Raw genomic sequence first — 19,237 nt, forward strand, 5'->3', positions numbered from 1 at the left:
AATATACCCAAGCATACCTCATTATGTTGTCTTCCTTGTTCAACTTCAACTAATTTGCTCAGGTTTGAAAATAATTAATGGGGCTCACAATCATAGAAGATGTCTACGATAGTATATTTATATGTGAAATTTCTCTTCCTTCAATATTCTTTCATGAATTGTTCAAGTGACCAATACAATGTTTGCTAACCTTCAAAAAAATTTACCACCTCTACTTCTTATATGTGAAGTCATTACTCCCCATGGGATAAGCATATGAAACATATATAATTTCAGATTTATGATATTCAAATCATTCAACTATTTACTCATAGGATATAAGTGAAGCACACGAGTAAATGACAAACTACTCCAAAAAGATATAAGTGAAGATCAATGAGTAGTTAAATAATTATGTAGCTATGTGAAGACTCTCTCTCATTTAAGAATTTCAGATCTTGGGATATTATTCAAACAGCAAGCAAAACAAAATAAAATGACATTTCAAGGATAGCACTCATCATGTGAAGAAGCAAAGACTTAGGCTCAACCGATACTAACCGATAATTGTTGAAGAAGAAAGGTGGCATGCCTACCGGGGCATCCCCAAACTTAGATGCTTGAGACTTCTTGAAATATTATCTTGGGGTGCCTTGGGCATCCCCAAGCTTGAACTTTTGTGTCTCCTTAATTCCTCTCGTATCATGGTTTCTCTATTTCTGAAAAACTTCATCCACATAAGACTCAACAAGAACTCGTGAGATAAGTTAATATAAACCAATGCAAAACCTTATCATTTTCTACTGTAACAAATCACTAAAATTATTATTCAACATTGCATACTAAATGTCTCTGCATATTTAATACTCCTATCCTCGAATAGAATCATTAAACAAGCAAACATATGCAAACAATGCAAACATAACAGCAATCTGCCAAAACAGTACAGTCTGTAAAGAATGCAAGATTCATCATACTTCCCTAGCTCCAAAAATTATGAAAGAAAATTCCCACTGTAGTAAATTTATTATGCAAAAAGTTTCAACATTTTATCACATTCTGACTTTTCTAGGGAATTTTTGCAAAAGCGGTAAACTTTCTGTTTTGAAATAGCAACATGTATACTTGCAAAATAAGCATGGTAAAAGCTATCCTTGACATTTTTTTTGAAACTAGAGATGCAAAACATTATTCTAAATAACAGCAAGCAAATACTAACAAAATAAAATGACGCTCCAAGCAAAACACATATCATGTGATGAATAAAAATATAGCTCCAAGTAAAGTTACCGATGAACGAAGACGAAAGAGGGGATGCCATCCGGGGCATCCCCAAGCTTAGGCTCTTGCCACTTCTTATTCTATAGTCCATCGAATCTTTACCCAGAACTTGAAAACTTCACAACAGAAAACTCGTAAGCTCCGTTAGTATAAGAAAATAAATCACCACTTAGGTACTGTTGTGAACTCATTCTAAACTCATATTGGTGTAATATCTACTGTATTCCAACTTCTCTATGGTTCATACCCTCCGATACTACTCATAGATTCATCAAAATAAGCAAACAACACATAGAAAACAGAATCTGTAAAAAACAGAACAGTCTGTAGTAATCTGTATCAAACGCAAACTTCTGGAGCTCAGAAATATCTGCCAAAATAGGACGACCTAGATAATTTGATTATTGATCTACTAAAATTGGAATCAGTATTTTATCACTTTCTGGTGATTTTTAATAATTGTTTTCGTGAGCAGAAAGTTTCTGTCTTTTTCAGCAAGATCAAATAATTATCATCCAAGAAGATCCTATAGGTCTTACTTGGCACAAACACTAATTAAAACATAAAACCCACATCTAACCAGAGGCTAGATGATTTATTCATTACTAAACAGAATCAAAAAGCAAAGAATAAAAATAAAAATTGGGTTGCCTCCCAACAAGCGCTAACGTTTAACGCCCCTAGCTAGGCATGATGATTTCAATGATGCTCACATAAAAGATAAGAATTGAAACATAAAGAGAGCATCATGAAGAATATGACTAGCACATTTAAGTCTAACCCACTTCCTATGCATAGGGATTTTGTGAGCAAACAACTTATCGGAACAATAATCAACTAGCATAGGAAGGCAAAACAAACATAACTTCAAAACTTTTAACACATAGAGAGGAAACTTGATATTATTGCAACTCCTACAAGCATAAGTTCCTCCCTCATAATAATTTTCAGTAGCATCATGAATAAATTCAACAATATAACCAGCACCTAAAGCATTCTTTTCATGATCTACTTGCATAGACATTTTATTACTATCCACATAAGCAAATTTATTCTCATCAATAGTAGTGGAAGCAAACTCTACAAAATAACTATCATGTGAGGCATAATCCAATTGAAAATTAAAATCATGATGACAAGATTCATGCTTATAATTATTCTTCATAACATACATATCATCACCATAATCATCATAAATAGCAACTTTATTCTCACAATCAATTGAAATCTCTTACGAAATAGTGGATTCATCACTAAATAAAGTCATGACCTCTCCAAATCCACTTTCATAAATATAATCATCATAAATAGGAGGCATGCTCTCATCATAATAAATTTTCTCATCAAAACTTGGGGGACAAAACATATCATCTTCATCAAACATAGCATCCCCAAGCTTGTGGCTTTGCATATCATTAGCATCATGGGTATTCAAAGAATTCATAATAACAACATTGCAATCATGCTCATCATTCACATATTTTATGCCAAGCATTCTATGTAATTCTTCTTCTAGCACTTGAGCACAATTTTCCTTCCCATCATTCTCACGAAAGAAATTAAAACGATGAAGCGTATGAGACAAACTCAATTCCATTTTTTTGTAATTTTCTTTTATAGACTAAACTAGTGATAAAACAAGAAACTAAAAGATTCGATTGCAAGATCTAAAGATATACCTTCAAGCACTCACCTCCCCGGCAACGGCGCTAGAAAAGAGCTTGATGTCTACTACGCAACCTTCTTCTTGTAGACGTTGTTGGGCCTCCAAGTGCAGAGGTTTGTAGGACAGTAGCAAATTACCCTCAAGTGGATGACCTAAGGTTTATCAATCCGTGGGAGGCGTAGGATGAAGATGGTCTCTCTCAAACAACCCTGCAACCAAATAACAAAGAGTCTCTTGTGTCCCCAACACACCCAATACAATGGTAAATTGTATAGGTGCACTAGTTCGGCGAAGAGATGGTGATACAAGTGCAATATGGATGGTAGATATAAGTATTTGTAATCTGAAAATATAAAAAAGCAAGGTAACTAATGATAAAAGTGAGCGAAAACGGTATTGCAATGCATTGAAACAAGGCCTAGGGTTCATACTTTCACTAGTGCAAGTTCTCTCAACAATAATAACATAACTGGATCATATAACTATCCCTCAACATGCAACAAAGAGTCACTCCAAAGCCACTAATAGTGGAGAACAAACGAAGAGATTATGGTAGGGTACGAAACCACCTCAAAGGTATCCTTTCTGCTCGATCTATTCAAGAGTCCGTAGTAAAATAACACGAAGCTATTCTCTCCGTTCAATCTATCATAGAGTTCGTACTAGAATAACACCTTAAGACACAAATCAACCAAAACCCTAATGTCACCTAGATACTCCATTGTCACCTCAAGTATCCGTGGGCATGATTATACGATATGCATCACACAATCTCAGATTCATCTATTCAACAAACACAAAGAACTTCAAAGAGTGCCCCAAAGTTTCTACCGGAGAGTCAAGACAAAAACGTGTGCAAACCCCTATGCATAGGTTCATGGGCGGAACCCGCAAGTTGATCACCAAAACATACATCAAGTGGATCACGTGATATCCCATTGTCACCACAGATAAGCACGGCAAGACATACATCAAGTGTTCTCAAATCCTTAAAGACTCAATCCGATAAGATAACTTCAAAGGGAAAACTCAATCCATTACAAGAGAGTAGAGGGGGAGAAACATCATAAGATCCAACTATAATAGCAAAGCTCGCGATACATTAAGATCGTGCCGAGTCAAGAACACGAGAGAGAGAGAGAGAGAGAGAGAGAGAGAGAGATCAAACACATAGCTACTGGTACATACCCTCAGCCCCGAGGGTGAACTACTCCCTCCTCGTCATGGAGAGCGCCGGGATGATGAAGATGGCCACCGGTGAGGGATCCCCCCCTCCGGCAGGGTGCCGGAACAGGGTCCCGATTGGTTTTTGGTGTCTACAGAGGCTTGCGGCGGCGGTACTCCCGATCTATTCTTTTCCCGATGTTTTTAGGGTATATGGAGATATATAGGCGAAAGAAGTCGGTCAGGGAGCCACGAGGGGCCCACGAGGGTGGGGGCGTGCCCAGGGGGGCAGGCGCGCCTCCCTGCCTCGTGGCTTCCTCGTTGCTTCCCTTACGTGCACTCCAAGTCTCCTGGATCACGTTCGTTCCAAAAATCACGCTCCCGAAGGTTTTATTCCGTTTGGACTCCGTTTGATATTCCTTTTCTTCGAAACACTGAAATAGGCAAGAAAACAACAATTTGGGCTGGGCCTCCGGTTAATAGGTTAGTCCCAAAAGTAATATAAAAGTGTATAATAAAGCCCATAAACATCCAAAACAAATAATATAATAGCATGAATACTTCATAGATTATAGATACGTTGGAGACGTATCAGCGTACCCAAGCTTAATTCCTGCTCGTCCTCGAGTAGGTAAATGATAAAAGAAAGAATTTATGAAGTGTGAATGCTAGCAGGTGCACAAGTTTGATCATTAAAAGAAAGAATTTATGGAGTTCATTTGTTTGTTCTGTGATTTGCACTGTTTTATGTACTACTATGCACTTTAGTTCATAAATCCAACCCTTTTTGCGAAGTCCAACTCAGAGTCACTGAAAATGTTGTCCAAACAGGCTCCAAAGTAAGGGAAAACGACCCCATTTCTATGCAAGTTTTTTTTTCGACCTTCTCAAAATCACCCAAAAAGATTTTCTTAGCTTATATTATACCTATATAGGATCAATACGAAGTCTCACCTTTTTTGAATAAGTATTCATATTATTAATTTATTTTTGAAAAAACACCCTTGAATACAAAGTCAGCAATAAAACAAGTTTAAAATTTTAAAATGCAAAAAGAACTTCAGATCCTGCTTAGTCACTCCAAAATGAAGCTAAGGTGAGGTTTTTGATTTTTTGCATTTTCAAAACCTCAAACCCTCTTCTCACTCCTTTGAACTCTATGCAACCTCAGTCGAGATAGTCCAATTTGTGAATGTTTTTTCATGCAAAGATCATTAGATCAAGTTTACCATTTTATATCATAACTATGTAACATAACAAGACTATATGCGCAGTTTTTTTCATTTTTTAGATTTTTTTGAATTAGTTATACACATTTGAATGTTCGGTCAAACCTTTCAAAACCCCGTTGACTGCCTCCAAAACCCATGTAATCCTAACGCCAAACGTCCACCGTTGATCTCACCCTAACGCCAAACTGCGGCCGTCGGATAGGCCTTCTAGAAGGTTTCCGCGTGGGCGATCCGTGGGAGCCCTGATTCTCCAATCTGATTGGCCACCTTTTTTTTCTCTGACAAACAGATAACGTTGAGCGGGGGAGCATCTCAGTGACCGTTGGGCCGAGCGGACCGGGCCCGGCAGAGCCTGGCGTGCGTGCGCACGGCCACGTCATGCTCTGTTGGCATGCATGCGAGAGGGATGGGCTGCATGCGAGAGGGATGCGAGAGGGTCACTGACATGTGGGCCATCCCTGTCCCATGCATGCCATGCAATGGCGTCGCAGCCTAGCTATTCTGCTCGTGAATGCAGGGACACAGCCTAGCCATTTGCATGCACGCAGCGACGCAATAAAGCAACGGCAAGGGCGCAGCGTATAGGTACGTCGCATCTAAGCTATTTTAACAATTGCATGCACGAACCTGAGACACGGGACAGACGCGTCGGTGGTGCGGCTCCTTTTTCAGTGTCACGCGCGGATGAACGGTTTCTCATGCGGCATCACTGCCGATGCAAGTCCACAAAACGAAGCATCTCGCCTGTGCCGCCCGTGCCTCTTTGGATGCTCTGCCCGCCGTTTTTGAATTAATGCCCGCAATTAATTATGCCACCACGAACGGAGAAGAGAAAACGATCGAAGGCATCGTGTACATTGACTACGGCTGCAACGCGGCTATAAAAGGGCACCATTTCCTCATCCCTCTCACACTCATCTCTCAAGCCTCCTCCGCTTCTTCATTTCGAGCCAAATCCACCACTCGAGCCACCATGTAGTTCTACGGCCCTACCTACCGTCGCCCTCGCACCGTGCCGGAGAGGGAGTACCCGGCCGGAGTCATCGTCGAGAATAGCCTGAGGGTGTGGGCCATCTCAAGGTGGAGGGGCCCTAGAGAGTTGACTCGCTTCTTCCTCCAAGCCGGCTACCACCACCTCCCTCCGGGCACTCCGCCCATGTTCCACCTCCACGAGCAGTACGATGGCGGCGTCAACGGCATCATCATCGGCCTCTACGTCACCTTCACCAACCCCTACGACGCTCACCACCTCCTCGGCCAGGTGTTCTGGTGTGGATGCGAGTTCATCGCGTTCACCACCTACAACATCTTCACCAACTTCCACCACATCTTCCCCGAGCCCAACGGCATGCACACCCTCCCCTACCAGATGCCGGAGAACGACGAGTGAGGGGCGCCGGCTAAGGAGGGGCCAAGGAGTTGTTCGAGTGTTCTGCTGGCCGAGTCTTTCTATCTAGCTTGTGTTGTGTTGGTTGGTGCGTGTGTGCCCGTGTCTTCTAGCTAGTGTCTAGTTTTACTTATTTTCCTTTCATGTTTTATGCACTATACGTTGTAAGGGGATGCCCCTCTACATGTTCTAAGGGGATGCTACTAGGGTACCCGATGCCCCTCTATCGTGCTATCTATTAATGTTTTTTCGGGCCTAAAGTTTCTTCATTGCATTTTATTTATGTGGCCATGTGAACGAAAAAATGCACTAAAACATGATCCAATCATAAAAGTTGTTGTTAGCACGTGCCTAGTTAATTATTTTTCTTTTATGTTTTATGCACTATATGTTGTAAGGGGATGCCCCTCTATATGTTGTAAGGAGATGCTACTAGGGGCACACTAGATGTCTTCTTTTTTTGAGAGGGGCACAACCTTTTTCGGTTGAAACACACGAGTAAAAACTTTGAAAACACCATAGCACAAACCAAAAAATTTTAAAAATGGTGCTTGGTTGAAATAAACTAGAACCAAACAATTGCAACTTTTTTGGTTCACAAAGACTGCAAGTTAGACTTCTAACTAGAACCAACCTTTTGTTTTAGCCGAAACAACACGGGACCCTACCATCGGACACGATAGCTTGAGCATAAAAATAGCTCAAATAATTATCAGATGAGTTATCTCAAAAAAGATGACTGCAGGAAGCTTAAAATTTGTGAAATAACCTAAGCTGAAAAGATATATCGATGTCAATGACCGTGTGCACTTTTTTTTGCACTAGCTGCACTTCTTATATCAATGGGCCTGGATATGCTCTATTCGGCCCTGCCTACCTTCTATATGGGCCTGGCCTTTTCGGGCAACTGTCGACGAACCTTTTTTTTTCCTTTTCTCCCTCTACCACTGAAACTGAAACTGATGACGAACTGAAGAACTGAAAAAACGGGGCCGAAATAGAGTGGAGAAGACATGCCGAATTCGTACAGCGCAACACTTTTATTCAAACATCCATATCATTACGATTACAAATGATGCCCAATCTATTCACTAACGACTAATTATCATCACATAAACAAATGCGAGAGCAATTACACAAACATAAAAAAGTCCGGCCATCAAATTGCCCTGCTTCTGCAATTCGATGAGTTTCTTCATCTGCTTGTTCAGCTTCTTCAGCTCCGCCGTCACTCCTGCATCCCCCACAGTAGCACCAATGGAATGGGCGCCCCCAATGGAATTGCCAGATCCAGGGCCCCAGATCCAGACGGGCCCGATCCAAACTTCTCCGCCTCCAACGGTAAATCAAGCTCCCCTCATGCACCCTCCAGTTGAATCCGCTCTATGTACTCATCTAGCCACTCAAAATGGGTGCATTGTTTCAATTTCTGAAATTGGAAAGATGAACCCTAAATCCCAAATCCGATGAAAATATGAAATTGGGAGACCAAAACCAAAATTGGCATATTGAGAAGTAAAATCTCACCTTTCCCTGCTCTGGTTTGCTCTCGCATTTCATGAATTCCCGCCCAAGGTTGCCATTCTCGTCAGTCGTTGTGACTAGCCGCTTCAGGGGTGCGATACGTGGGCATGCAGGGCACCTTGTCATGGGCACTGCGCCATAGCGCGGCGGGAGGCTGAAGCGGAGCTCGACATTGCTAGGTCGCGGCCCGGAACGGCGTTGCTGCGCGTCGTCGCCGGAGAAGAAGAACAACAACGGTTGGGGAGGGGGGGGGGAGGATGGGAAGGTCGCGGTAGGGCTCGGGTGCTGCACGGCTCGGGGCACGGCTCGGTGTCCTCTCTTGTACCAATGCTGAGCTGGATAAGTTAGTGGGTCCCATGCTGTGGGTCCCGCTCACCTGACCAATGCTGAGCTGGATAAGTTAGTGGGTCCCACACTGTGGGTCCCACTCACCTGATTCGAGTTTTAAACATGTGTCTTTGGATTAGACAGCAATGTCGCACGGCAGCTATTTTTTCCAACACAGATGTCGCATGAGAGCCATTTGAACCAACGATGTCGTTCTGTGGACAATACAACTCAACGATGTCGCATGGGAGCTATTTGCCCATGCATGTGGCGCCATGCCGTCACGGTGGCAGATGAGGTCGGGGCCCCTGTGCAAAGAATGGCCACATTTGCGCAGTCCCACGTTGGTGGCCTTCGCCTGCAGAGTATAGCAGAGGAGCGTGTGGATCAGGGAAGCGGGCGGACCTCCGGCAGCCTCCAGCCGTCGTTCTCTGACCTGTTCTCTGAACGTGTTAACCTGCTTTCTGATCTAACTGACGGTGCAAGTAGTCATTTAACTGCAGGTCAGCACATATCTATGTCCATTTAACTGGTGGCGCACTGGTCCTCCTGGCCAGCATCCCAGTCGGCGAGCCTGCCGAGTGGCGTGGTGGAGCGGCCCTTGGCCGGCTAGCACATCACGAGCGGCTGTGGCGCGTGAAATCCTTAAGGATTGTAACCGCAGGGGAATAGATAAGAGACCATGTCTCTTTGACCTTTTGGTACTGTATTTTATACAGAATGGCAAGGATAGGCCAAAAATCATGGATATGTTATATAGTCCTTGTTCATACTTGGGGACTCCAGTATGATGGATTGCGCTTGCTATTATTAAACATAACGATACTATTCTTTCTTGTATTGCAGATTATCAAGACATTCCTGATCACATTAAACCAGTATAGTAAGCTATCAGATTTCTTAGTTACGCTGAAGTAACTACAACTATTGGTCATACTTCGCCCATGGAGTTGGATGAAGCAGGTACATGTACTGAAGGAATGTTTAATTAGCTCATGCAGCATGCCACAATGTAGAGAATTACATAGCAGATCATAATATTGGGAGCAACCCAGAAGCCTTACCTGGGGTTTAGTGATGTTGATTAATATACTCCCTCCGTTACAAAATACTTGTCCTGGTTTTAGTTTTAGTTCAAATTTGAACTAAAACCACGACAAGTATTTTCGAATGGAGGGAGTAGCATATTTGTCTTCATAGTTTCGGTTGTACCCATTACCTTTAATATTTTTAATTCTGACATTTTGGTGAAGGTTACACTGGTGGCAGAGATCTCATAGCATGTGTGCACGGTACCACCCATAGTGAATCATCAGTAACTAAGGTATGTTCTCTGCCAATATCTGTATTTTGTTTTTACATGATAGCTTGATTTAACTCAGTTTAACTATGTTATGCCTTGGCGTACAGAGCTCATTCTATTTAGGTAGAGACCGATATTTTAAAATGTGTATTTATATACTTTGCCTTTTCTTTTCATTACCTTGCTTCTTCCTTGTTTTCTGTTTTGTGGAAACTTGGAGCATTAGTTGATTTGTAATATTATGTTGTGCTACCAGATTATCTTCTATATGCATGTGAATTCTCATATCTATGTCCTTCTAGGCAGCCAGGCCCACCAGATTTCAGAGAAAAGTACAAAACAAACCTATAAGCATGCTAAAGGCATCAATGGATATATATAGGAGGTATGAACATGACAATCGATGAAGGCTGTGATGGTGGTATATGCACACGTGGGTGTTGGCTTATTGATCTCCCAGCAATTGGGAATGATAAATGGTGAAGGCTTTTATGCAAGTTGTGTCCTTACTTAGTAGGTACTTAAATATCGTGATCATTGTGTTGTCCCTTCCTAACAATTCTGCATCATATCGACTGGCATTATGCAGGTTTGTGATACACTACTTTCCATAAATCTTGTTGAGCGCTAAGATGTTTTTGTAACCATGATCATTTGAGATTCTCTTTACATTGTTTGCCGCCATCCTCAAGGATATGAGTGGAAGAAGGATTCTTCTAATGATATAAGATGATAAATTGTCGAGCTGATGCGTATGAAGACAAAGTATTAAGTAGGATTTTGTTTTGAGAATCTTTTTTTATCAGATCTACACATCTGGAACATTCCCGAGCTTCCTTCTCACATGAATATCATTCTATCTATAGGTAACAACATATTTGTGAACCGTAGTGATAGAAAATGATCATGGGAGACTAGCATGCTATCATAAGTTGATGTTAAAAAGAAAAGCAGTGACAAGGAAAACTTATTTTGTTTGTTGTTTGTGTATGTAACCTGAACGCTAAATGATGTTTTTGGCACATTTTCTATTCTCGTAATATGTTCCCGCATTGGCCTTTTCCAACATCATGGTAAGGAGTATGTCACTCATGTATCTGCATTGTATTCTGTTTTTTAGGGCCATTGTATTTTGTAGTAGTATGGTTCTAGTGATTTTTGAAAAATGTATCTTCTGAATGTGATATTCACTTGGAGTATGGCTCCAATGAGTTTCGAAATCATTATCTTTTGAATGTTGACCAACCATCCGATCTGATGAAGATTTTCACTTTGTGAAACCATGATTGATGTGTACAATTTATGTTGTAGTAGAATATCCTTTTTTATATGTATATTTTCAAAAACAGTGGGGTTTTGGATAGCTTTTTTTTGCAGAATGCTAAAATTGAAAATCATGACAAGCCTTGTGCCCATACACCAATAAAGGCTGGTTAAGAGAAATGCTATTACTATGCACTCATAGAACACTATGGTGGCCATGCATTCTGCTTGGACGTGATCTAAGTTACAACTTACAACCTAGCAACATTAACTTTTCCTGGCTGCAGGAATTGAATTACGGCTTCAATGTTCCTGATGATTTATATCTCAATGTAGCACTGAATCCTTTGTTGTGACTGTTGACTTGGCTTCTCTGGCAATGTATATTAGACTTCTTGTTTGACCACGTGAGCCGATGCATGCTTCTATTTTTGTATTTACTTCTTCTTTGGTCACCTGAACTCATGTATGTGTGATGCTTTCCTCCTAACTTTTTAAAAGAAAAATATTCTTTGCAGGCATTTCCAATTTTGGATGGTATCGATGTTTCATTTTTTTTATTCCTAAACATTCTTTACTTTGAAATGTTGCAAGACAGCTATATCTTGATCAACTAATATTACGTGAGGCTTTGGTAATTATGGGTATGCATAAAGGTGACTGGAAAGTCATCTGAAGGCATATGATATGTTGTTTTTTATCTTTACTGGGTATTTTGCAGCAACAAACATGCATGAAGTATTGTTTGTGCCTATTAGTTGAGACGTGCTCTCAGTCTTCAAATCTTGAATTCTAACGAGACGTGCGTTGCACGTGCACGCTTACTAGTATGGCAAAATAGTTGTACTATGTTGAGTGTGGATGGCATAGCAAAATGGTATCTGAAAAAGAAAAAGAAAAATCTGCTTCAGATATCCTTTGATTCGTTTGACAGGTCTTGTTGAGCGCCATCGGACTAGACAAGGCGGGTTTCCCTTCCAAATTCCTCCCCACGCTAGCATCACCGGCGCCGCCACACTGCAGACTGTCACCCGCCCGCCGGTGGCGGCCCAGGCGACCCCCCCCCCCCCCCCCCCCCCCCCCCCCCCGACCACCCAACGGAGGAGATCCCCACGACCGCCGAACTCGCCGGCGCCTACACGGCGGGCCTTTCCCTTCCTCCGCATTATCGCCGACCACTCCTTCCACCGCCGATTCCGCGGCCCCCACCTGCCGTCTCTGCTGGTCGCGCCCTGGTCTGATACGTTGCTCCTGCCAGGGTACTGTCTGACATTGCTGCCGGGGCTCCCTTCAGATTCAGACCAAATATGTGCAGCTTGGCCAAGGTGATTTTTAATCCGCCGATTCCTTGAACTGCAGTTTGTTGATCAATTAACTTGGTCCTCCTGTAAGCATAGCAAGCATATACGTATGCACTTTTGTCATCAGCATAATCAACAGGAGTGGCTGGTTTCTCATCACATACTACTATTATTGCAGGGATTAATCTGCTGCGTGTGGGGCTTACTGAATTTTGTGTCAGGCTGCAGCTGGTGGTGCTGATCATTGCAAGGAAGGGTGATGACCGATGACACATCAATCGTGCGAGCCGTTGACTCTGCTTGGATTCTTGACTAATTAAGCGAGCTGCGACAGTTACCTGGACTCGATGGAATATGGAGTACGAATGTGTTCATTCTATCTAGTGTGACCATGAAAGCATTGGATTGCGAATATGTAGTACGAATGTGTTCATTCAAACATTGGATTGGACAGCAGTAAGTAGTATGGTAATATGCATGGTTCATTCGGCTGCGCCTCTCGAATACATTAGTTAATTTTCCTCATGCATCAGGCAGTCTTAATTAATTTGTTGTTGATGCTGTTACATGCTCCATCACAATCTACCTCTATACGTGCACGGGTGTGGCACTTGCTCGGCTCGGACATCGCTGCCGCGGCTTCCGTAATGTTCAAGCATGGCGAAGCTAGATATGGGCGCCGAGATGCTGTACGACTTGGGCAGGCATTCTTAGAAGAACTGGGCATCCATCCTTCCATCAATCATCTGCTGCTCATCGAGTGAGTGCTCCTATCGCCAATCACCTGTACTTGCTAATTCTTTACATTAATTCTTTTGGTCTGCATCACCAGCAGGAAGAAGATTAGTCTTATAACGCTTTTGTAACCAGTTGCAGCTAACTGATTATACTACCTATTTGTTGAATTTTTGAGCTGTGACCACCATGTTAAGGGCCCCCGTCAGTTCAATTCATATGCATGCCAGCTGAAAAAGTTGCAACAAGATAACCACACAGTACTGCTTTTGCTGTCTGAAATTAAGGAAACTCACTCGAGTGGTAAAATTTGCAGGAGCATAAATGGATCAATTATTAATTAATTTATACACAAAAGGTAGCAAGCAAGCAAACAGCACGATCTACTATGATCGATCACGACTTATACAGCTTCAGGACAGGTTTGAACTCATTCTTCTTGAGTTGCCTGCGCAAGTCTTTCTTGAAGCTCTTGCTGCATGGACCCTTTACCAAGACTTCCTCGAGACACTCTATATGCTGTAGCCCAACAATCTGCAAGCACGACGATCCACCACAAGAGCTGCAGCAGTAAATGCTGATTGCTTTAACAATTACAATGTCCTTTTCAAAAGTTACTGTCGAGCTTATGCTGCTGCAATAAATCGTGAGGGTGTTCAGAGCCAGGGTAGGAGGTTCTTCAAAACTGAGATGCTGCTGAGTTGGCTTGATAGCAAGACCACGCTCAAATTCTGAAATATGAGTTTCGCCATACCGGTATTTTGAATCCCATTCGCAATGTTCAATGCTATCTATGTCATCTTGACTTGATATCCTCACCTCATGATTAAACCTTTTGAGATTGGGAAACTGATTGATCCAGGCTGGCCTTATGCATGCAGCGCCTGCGGCTGCACCACCTCCAGTACTAGTGTAAAATACCTTAAGGCTCTTTAAGGTCTTGTGCGGCCTGGAGATGTCATCGAAAGAAGCAAAGTCATAGCTGCCGTCCTCCTCCAGCAACAACAATTGTAGCGATAAGGACTCGAGATGAGGGAGGTGACCCGAGACGGTCAAACACAAATCCTTCCAGTTTTTACGGTTGATGCCGGACAACCCGAGCTTGCGCAGTTGGGTAAGCTTCTTAAGCTCCTTGAGCAGAAGGAAGCCGCCTCTCCCACCCGCAATATTCACAACACCGAGTGTATGCAACTGAGTCAGCTTGCCAATCCCATGTGCAGCAGCAGGAACAACCTCAACACCACCGCCATTTGTAGCAACACGTCGGCATCTGCGCACGTTCTTGGACAGACACCAGCTGCAGGATTCTTTCAAATCACCCACTCTCTTCTTCCATGACCCTGTTGATGCTCCCTGGACTAACCCGGATCCTGATATGTTGGCTTGTAGGTACTCTTGTTCTTGCGGCTCCTCCTCCTCCGACTCCCCTGACTCCTCCTCCTCCTCCGACTCCCCCAACTCCTCCGCATCCTCCTTCTCCTGCTCATCCTCTTCCTCCACCTCCTCCTCCTTCTCTTGTTCCTGCTCCTCCTCCTCCTTCTCTTGTTGCTGCTCCTCCTCCTCATTCTCCTCCTCTTCCTGCTCCTCCTCCTTCTCTTGTTTCTGCTCCTCCTCCTCCTCCTCATTCTCCTCCTCTTCCTGCTCCTCCTCCTCCTTCTCTTGTTTCTGCTCCTCCTCATTCTCCTTCTCCTGTTCCTGCTTCTCCTCCTCGTCCTCCTCCTCCAAGTCCGACTCCGACTCCGATTCCGACTCCTCCGATTCCTCCTCATTCTCCTCCTGCTGCTCCTCCTCCTTGGCTGTGATGATGGTGTTTCCTGCACGAATGTATTGCAGCTTGTGTAGCTTGGTGATTATAGCAGGTGGCAACTCGACTATGGAGGTGTGCCTGACATCTAGAGTTTCCAGCTGCCTCATGGAACCCAATGCATCTGGGAGATAAGTGATGAGCACGCATCTTCGCAAGGACATGAACTTGAGGCGAGGAAACTGCTTCACGATCTTCTCCAGATCCTCATCTGTTACACTACCAGTACCATCTGATGCACTACTAGTGCCCTCTAGGTCAAGCACCCGAAGCAGCTTCATCTTGTCACAGATGAGGAATGATCTCCACTCACCGAACACTGTCAAAGACCGTAGCCGTGATAAGTCCATGCTTTTGAATACAATCTCATCTCTATCCCAGCTGCTGCTTATGGTGAGGTGTTGTCCAGTGAGTTGTGAGCTGGGGCTGCAATTCCCCTCTAATTCAAACACAAGGTTATCTTCCATTGGTCGTGACTTGATGTATTCACGGAAGAAACCATTGACTTTGCAGTGGCTTTTTATCATTGTTGATTTCTGTTGCTCCTGATATAATATGCTCAACTTCATCAGCTCGGACATGAGCTTTTCCACCTTCTCCTCTTCAGTGCCACCACCACCAGATGAGTAACCCTCCGCGATCCACCGCCTGAGCAAGCGACTCTTCCTAATGCTTTGATCCGCAGGGAAGACTGCCATATAGAAGATGCATGGCTTGAGTTCATCCGAGCAAGCATCAAAGTAGGATTGCATCCAACAAAATAGGCTTGTTAAACTGGGAAAAACTGAGTTGGTCTCTAAACATCCCATGAAGTCCGCATTTATAGACTCCAAGAACTTCTTATCCCTTATGTATTCGCGTGTATATTTGCCTATAGCAACTATTACTTCCGGAATCCCGCCACACTTGGACACGATAAGCTTTGAAATCGTCTCTGCCTGAGAGGGCAGTTGCTTCCCATCAATAGTTATCTACAAAATTTGGAAATAGATTAATTAAATCTGAAATTGAACTAGCTTCTATAGATATATAGTAGCTTCATCAGCACGCATGAGTAAATAACTGGATATGCTTGCATACAAGTTGTGTATTACCTTTCTGAAGAGATAAAGGGCCTTGCCAGTTTCTAGACCTTTCACGTTTATAATATCTTGTTTTCTATCTGCACAATATGTGGCAATGCTTTCTTCACGTGTAATGACAATAGTGCTACTACCACTTACAGGCCCGAATAACAAGGTTGATTTTATCAGGTCCCAGTCATGCGTGGACTGGAGGCCATCAATAACAAGGAGGCATTTGTTTTCACTCAAAACTTTTCGACACCCTTGAATAGGGTCTTGACCTTCCATCATACCAATTAATGCAGTTTCCTTGGCATAAACATCATCCGAATAAAAGTCCAGAAGCAAGCTCCGACACAAGTCCCTCAAATTGAACGGATGGGGTACATCCACCCAGCCGCACATGTCGTATTTGAAAGCTACTAGGTCATAAAAAAAACTGACAATAGCTGATTTCCCAACACCAGCAATTCCCCACACGAACGTGACAAGAGGGAACTCCTTCATTTGGCCTTGAAGGAGTTTATCTTCGTCTGTACGCCCAAGAAGCAGCTTATGTGAAGATTCATGTTTACCACAGAAACCCTGCAAGTATATATGCATGTACGTAAAGGACACATATTTACTTAACTGGTTAAATTACCTAGGAACATTAATTAGCTATTTCTGTTGTGACTGGATATGTATATATGTGCTTACCTTCATCACATTTATGAGGTTGAGCGCCCGACATTCTTCACCATCTACGCAATATGTGGCGACACGTTTACTACGTGTAAGAACAACGATAGTAGCTCTAGTAGACTCACATAAGAGGTGCTGTTTTATCAAGTCCCAGCTCTCTAGGCCTTTTTGGGTGTCCATCATGTCAAAGAAGATGAGGTAATCATGTTCAGTCAGAAACTCACGACACCGTTCAAATAAATCCTGATTATCCATCCCGTTGAGCTTTTCCTCTACAGTTTTCCGTTTATCTTTTGGGCAAGATTCCAAAAGTAAGGACACGGCCAAAATGGCCAAGTCATTCGGGCATGCGGAAATATCATGCCAGTACTGGTATTCAAAATTCACTCTGTCGAGCACACTTGGCAAGAGTGCTCTCAACCTATCCACTGTGCTTCTGTACAATCTTCTCCTGAACTGTCTTTTGTCAGAACCATGCCCCCAGTCCCAGAATAAGGAAATAACACCAGCACGTCGTCTTAATTGCCAGATGAATTCACCCATGGCGCTGCGAGGCCCACAAGCCTGCAGCAATTGAGAGTAATTTTTAAACTGATCATCGAATTAAGTAGCATACAAAAAGATAAGAAAAAAGCGGCAGCTAATACAAAATTATTAAGTTTTACTCTCTCCTTTCACTGAATTAAGGCAGGCGTATTATCTTGATTCCTAATAAAAGCTAAACTATTTTGTTACGTATGTGAGTTCGTAGCACACTATTAACCACCACACACATTAATTGAATAATAGTTGGTTAGATTAGACTTGTGTTAACCAATCAAATACACCTTAATTTAATATTTTGAGAGTATCAATTTAACTGTACAGATATGATGGATAGGTACGTACGATTGCATGTGCTTACAAGAGCATGATATTTATGTAACTAATTACGTACTTACCTCGGGAAAAATGGCACAAAGATATCCATCATCAGAGAAGCACTCAAGCTCTGATATTTGGTAGGGTTCTCCCGTGCAGAGAAGGGCAAGTCCCAACTGCTTGGTGAAGATGGCGATCCGGCTGCCATTTTTGCTGTCTGGAAGGCACATTCTAATGGCATTCCACTCAGCAACACTGGATAATTCTTGCTCTATGACGATGAGATACTTATGCTTGCTGACTTGCAGCATGAGCTCAGACATATCGTCATGGTAGCGGTGGTGATGATGTGATGTGAAGTGAGCCAGCAGGTTGTTGAGAAACTCTACCGGGTTGAAAGAATGGTGCGTACCCAGCTTTATCCAGGCACGATTCTTGAATTCTCGGCAGGTGTCTTCGTCATAATATGCCTTCTTCATAATACTTGCCCACCCAAGTTCCCCAACAACATCAGCTTGCAGACCTCCCCATAGAGAGATCACTCTCAGCTCACTGTCTTGGCAATTGATCAACTTTGTCAGATCAAGGGTGTGATCATGTAGCTTTCCCATGGCCTTCCACACCTTCATTAGGTCATGGAATGTCGCCAATGATGCCGCCATGCCATGGGCCACAGGGTGCATAAGCAGCTGATGCTGCTGACCTGAGGAGTGGTCGTCGTTGACACCGTCGCTGCCACCCATGAGATTGTAGCGGGTGTTCCTCTGGCTGACATCCTCCACCCTGGTCTTGAGACGCTTTATCTCTTCAACCGCCACGTCCAGGGGCAGCGGTGGGCTGGCGATGCAGACGAGGGACGAGGTCAGGCGCCGCACCCAGTCCCAGCGCGATGCCTTGTCGAGGTGGACGATGAACTCGATGCAGTCCTCGACATCGAAGGCGAGGTCACGGAGCTGCCTCACCCACGTCCGCACCACGTGGTTCTGGGATGCACGCTCCCCCGCGTTGGAGGCGCGAAGGAAGGACTGCATCATCTGGAACTCTCCAGTGATGAACACAAGGTCGTCCTGCACACACACCCTCAGCTTCGTCTCCTCCTCAATCGCCGACTTCACCCTGATGAGCGTCCCTTCCACCGCCGCCTTGGTCAAACCAAGCGCGAACTCCGCCATTTTTGATCGACCTTTGTTTCAGTCTCTCCTAATTGTGAGTGTTGGTTGCAATGTGGAGTACTTGATTCTTGTGTGGTACTGGTATATAAAGCTAGCTAGTGGAGTAGCATCACGCTAGGACACCCGGCTGCCAGAGACATCACTTGACAGCTTCTTGGAGAAACTGGATTATATATTCCTATCAGGAAAAATTTCAATGAAGCAGGGACTAGTTCATTGAGTACTGTCAAGATCGAGGGTAGATGGATTGAGAGATCGATAAGAACGAAGGAGATTAGCCAACTAACAGCTGGCTTAAACAATTCAAACAGGCACAGCTCATCACTGTGCTTACATTTGCAATGATCCCGACGTGATGGCAAACACGCAAAGTTAGTTGACTTCTTTTTGTCCTATATAAGTCGTGTCATCCCCTGCGCACTCTTAGAGACAGTCACATGCAATCATGAATGTTTACTTTGTATAAATTGGCTGTCAGCCATGTGTAATA

At 43.3% G+C, this 19,237-nt stretch overlaps 1 protein-coding gene across 1 annotated transcript; it reads right to left on the reverse strand.

Moving 5' to 3' along the window:
• Positions 1-12,614: 12,614 nt before the first annotated feature.
• On the reverse strand, positions 12,615-18,952 carry LOC109747151 (uncharacterized). Its single transcript, XM_073505602.1, has 4 exons — positions 17,656-18,952; positions 16,730-17,278; positions 16,061-16,615; positions 12,615-15,937 (listed from the first exon to the last, which is right to left on the reverse strand). Exons 1-4 carry the CDS (start codon positions 18,745-18,747, stop codon positions 13,559-13,561), a joined length of 4,575 nt encoding a protein of 1,524 aa, XP_073361703.1. The 5' UTR covers positions 18,748-18,952; the 3' UTR covers positions 12,615-13,558.
• Between the last annotated feature and the right edge of the window lie 285 nt (positions 18,953-19,237).

Source organism: Aegilops tauschii, chromosome 7 (genome assembly GCF_002575655.3).
Source record: "Aegilops tauschii subsp. strangulata cultivar AL8/78 chromosome 7, Aet v6.0, whole genome shotgun sequence".
Taxonomy (NCBI): Eukaryota; Viridiplantae; Streptophyta; class Magnoliopsida; order Poales; family Poaceae; genus Aegilops; species Aegilops tauschii.

What these genes read in the sequence shown, in the direction of transcription:
- LOC109747151 (XM_073505602.1), bottom strand. Translation starts at nt 18,747, where the DNA reads ATGGCGGAGTTCGCGCTTGGTTTGACCAAGGCGGCGGTGGAAGGGACG. An exon ending in ACCTCATAAATGTGATGAAG is followed by an intron (nt 16,616 to 16,729) that starts GTAAGCACATAT and finishes ATATACTTGCAG; the next exon opens with GGTTTCTGTGGTAAACATGA. An exon ending in CCCTTTATCTCTTCAGAAAG is followed by an intron (nt 15,938 to 16,060) that starts GTAATACACAAC and finishes CAAATTTTGTAG; the next exon opens with ATAACTATTGATGGGAAGCA.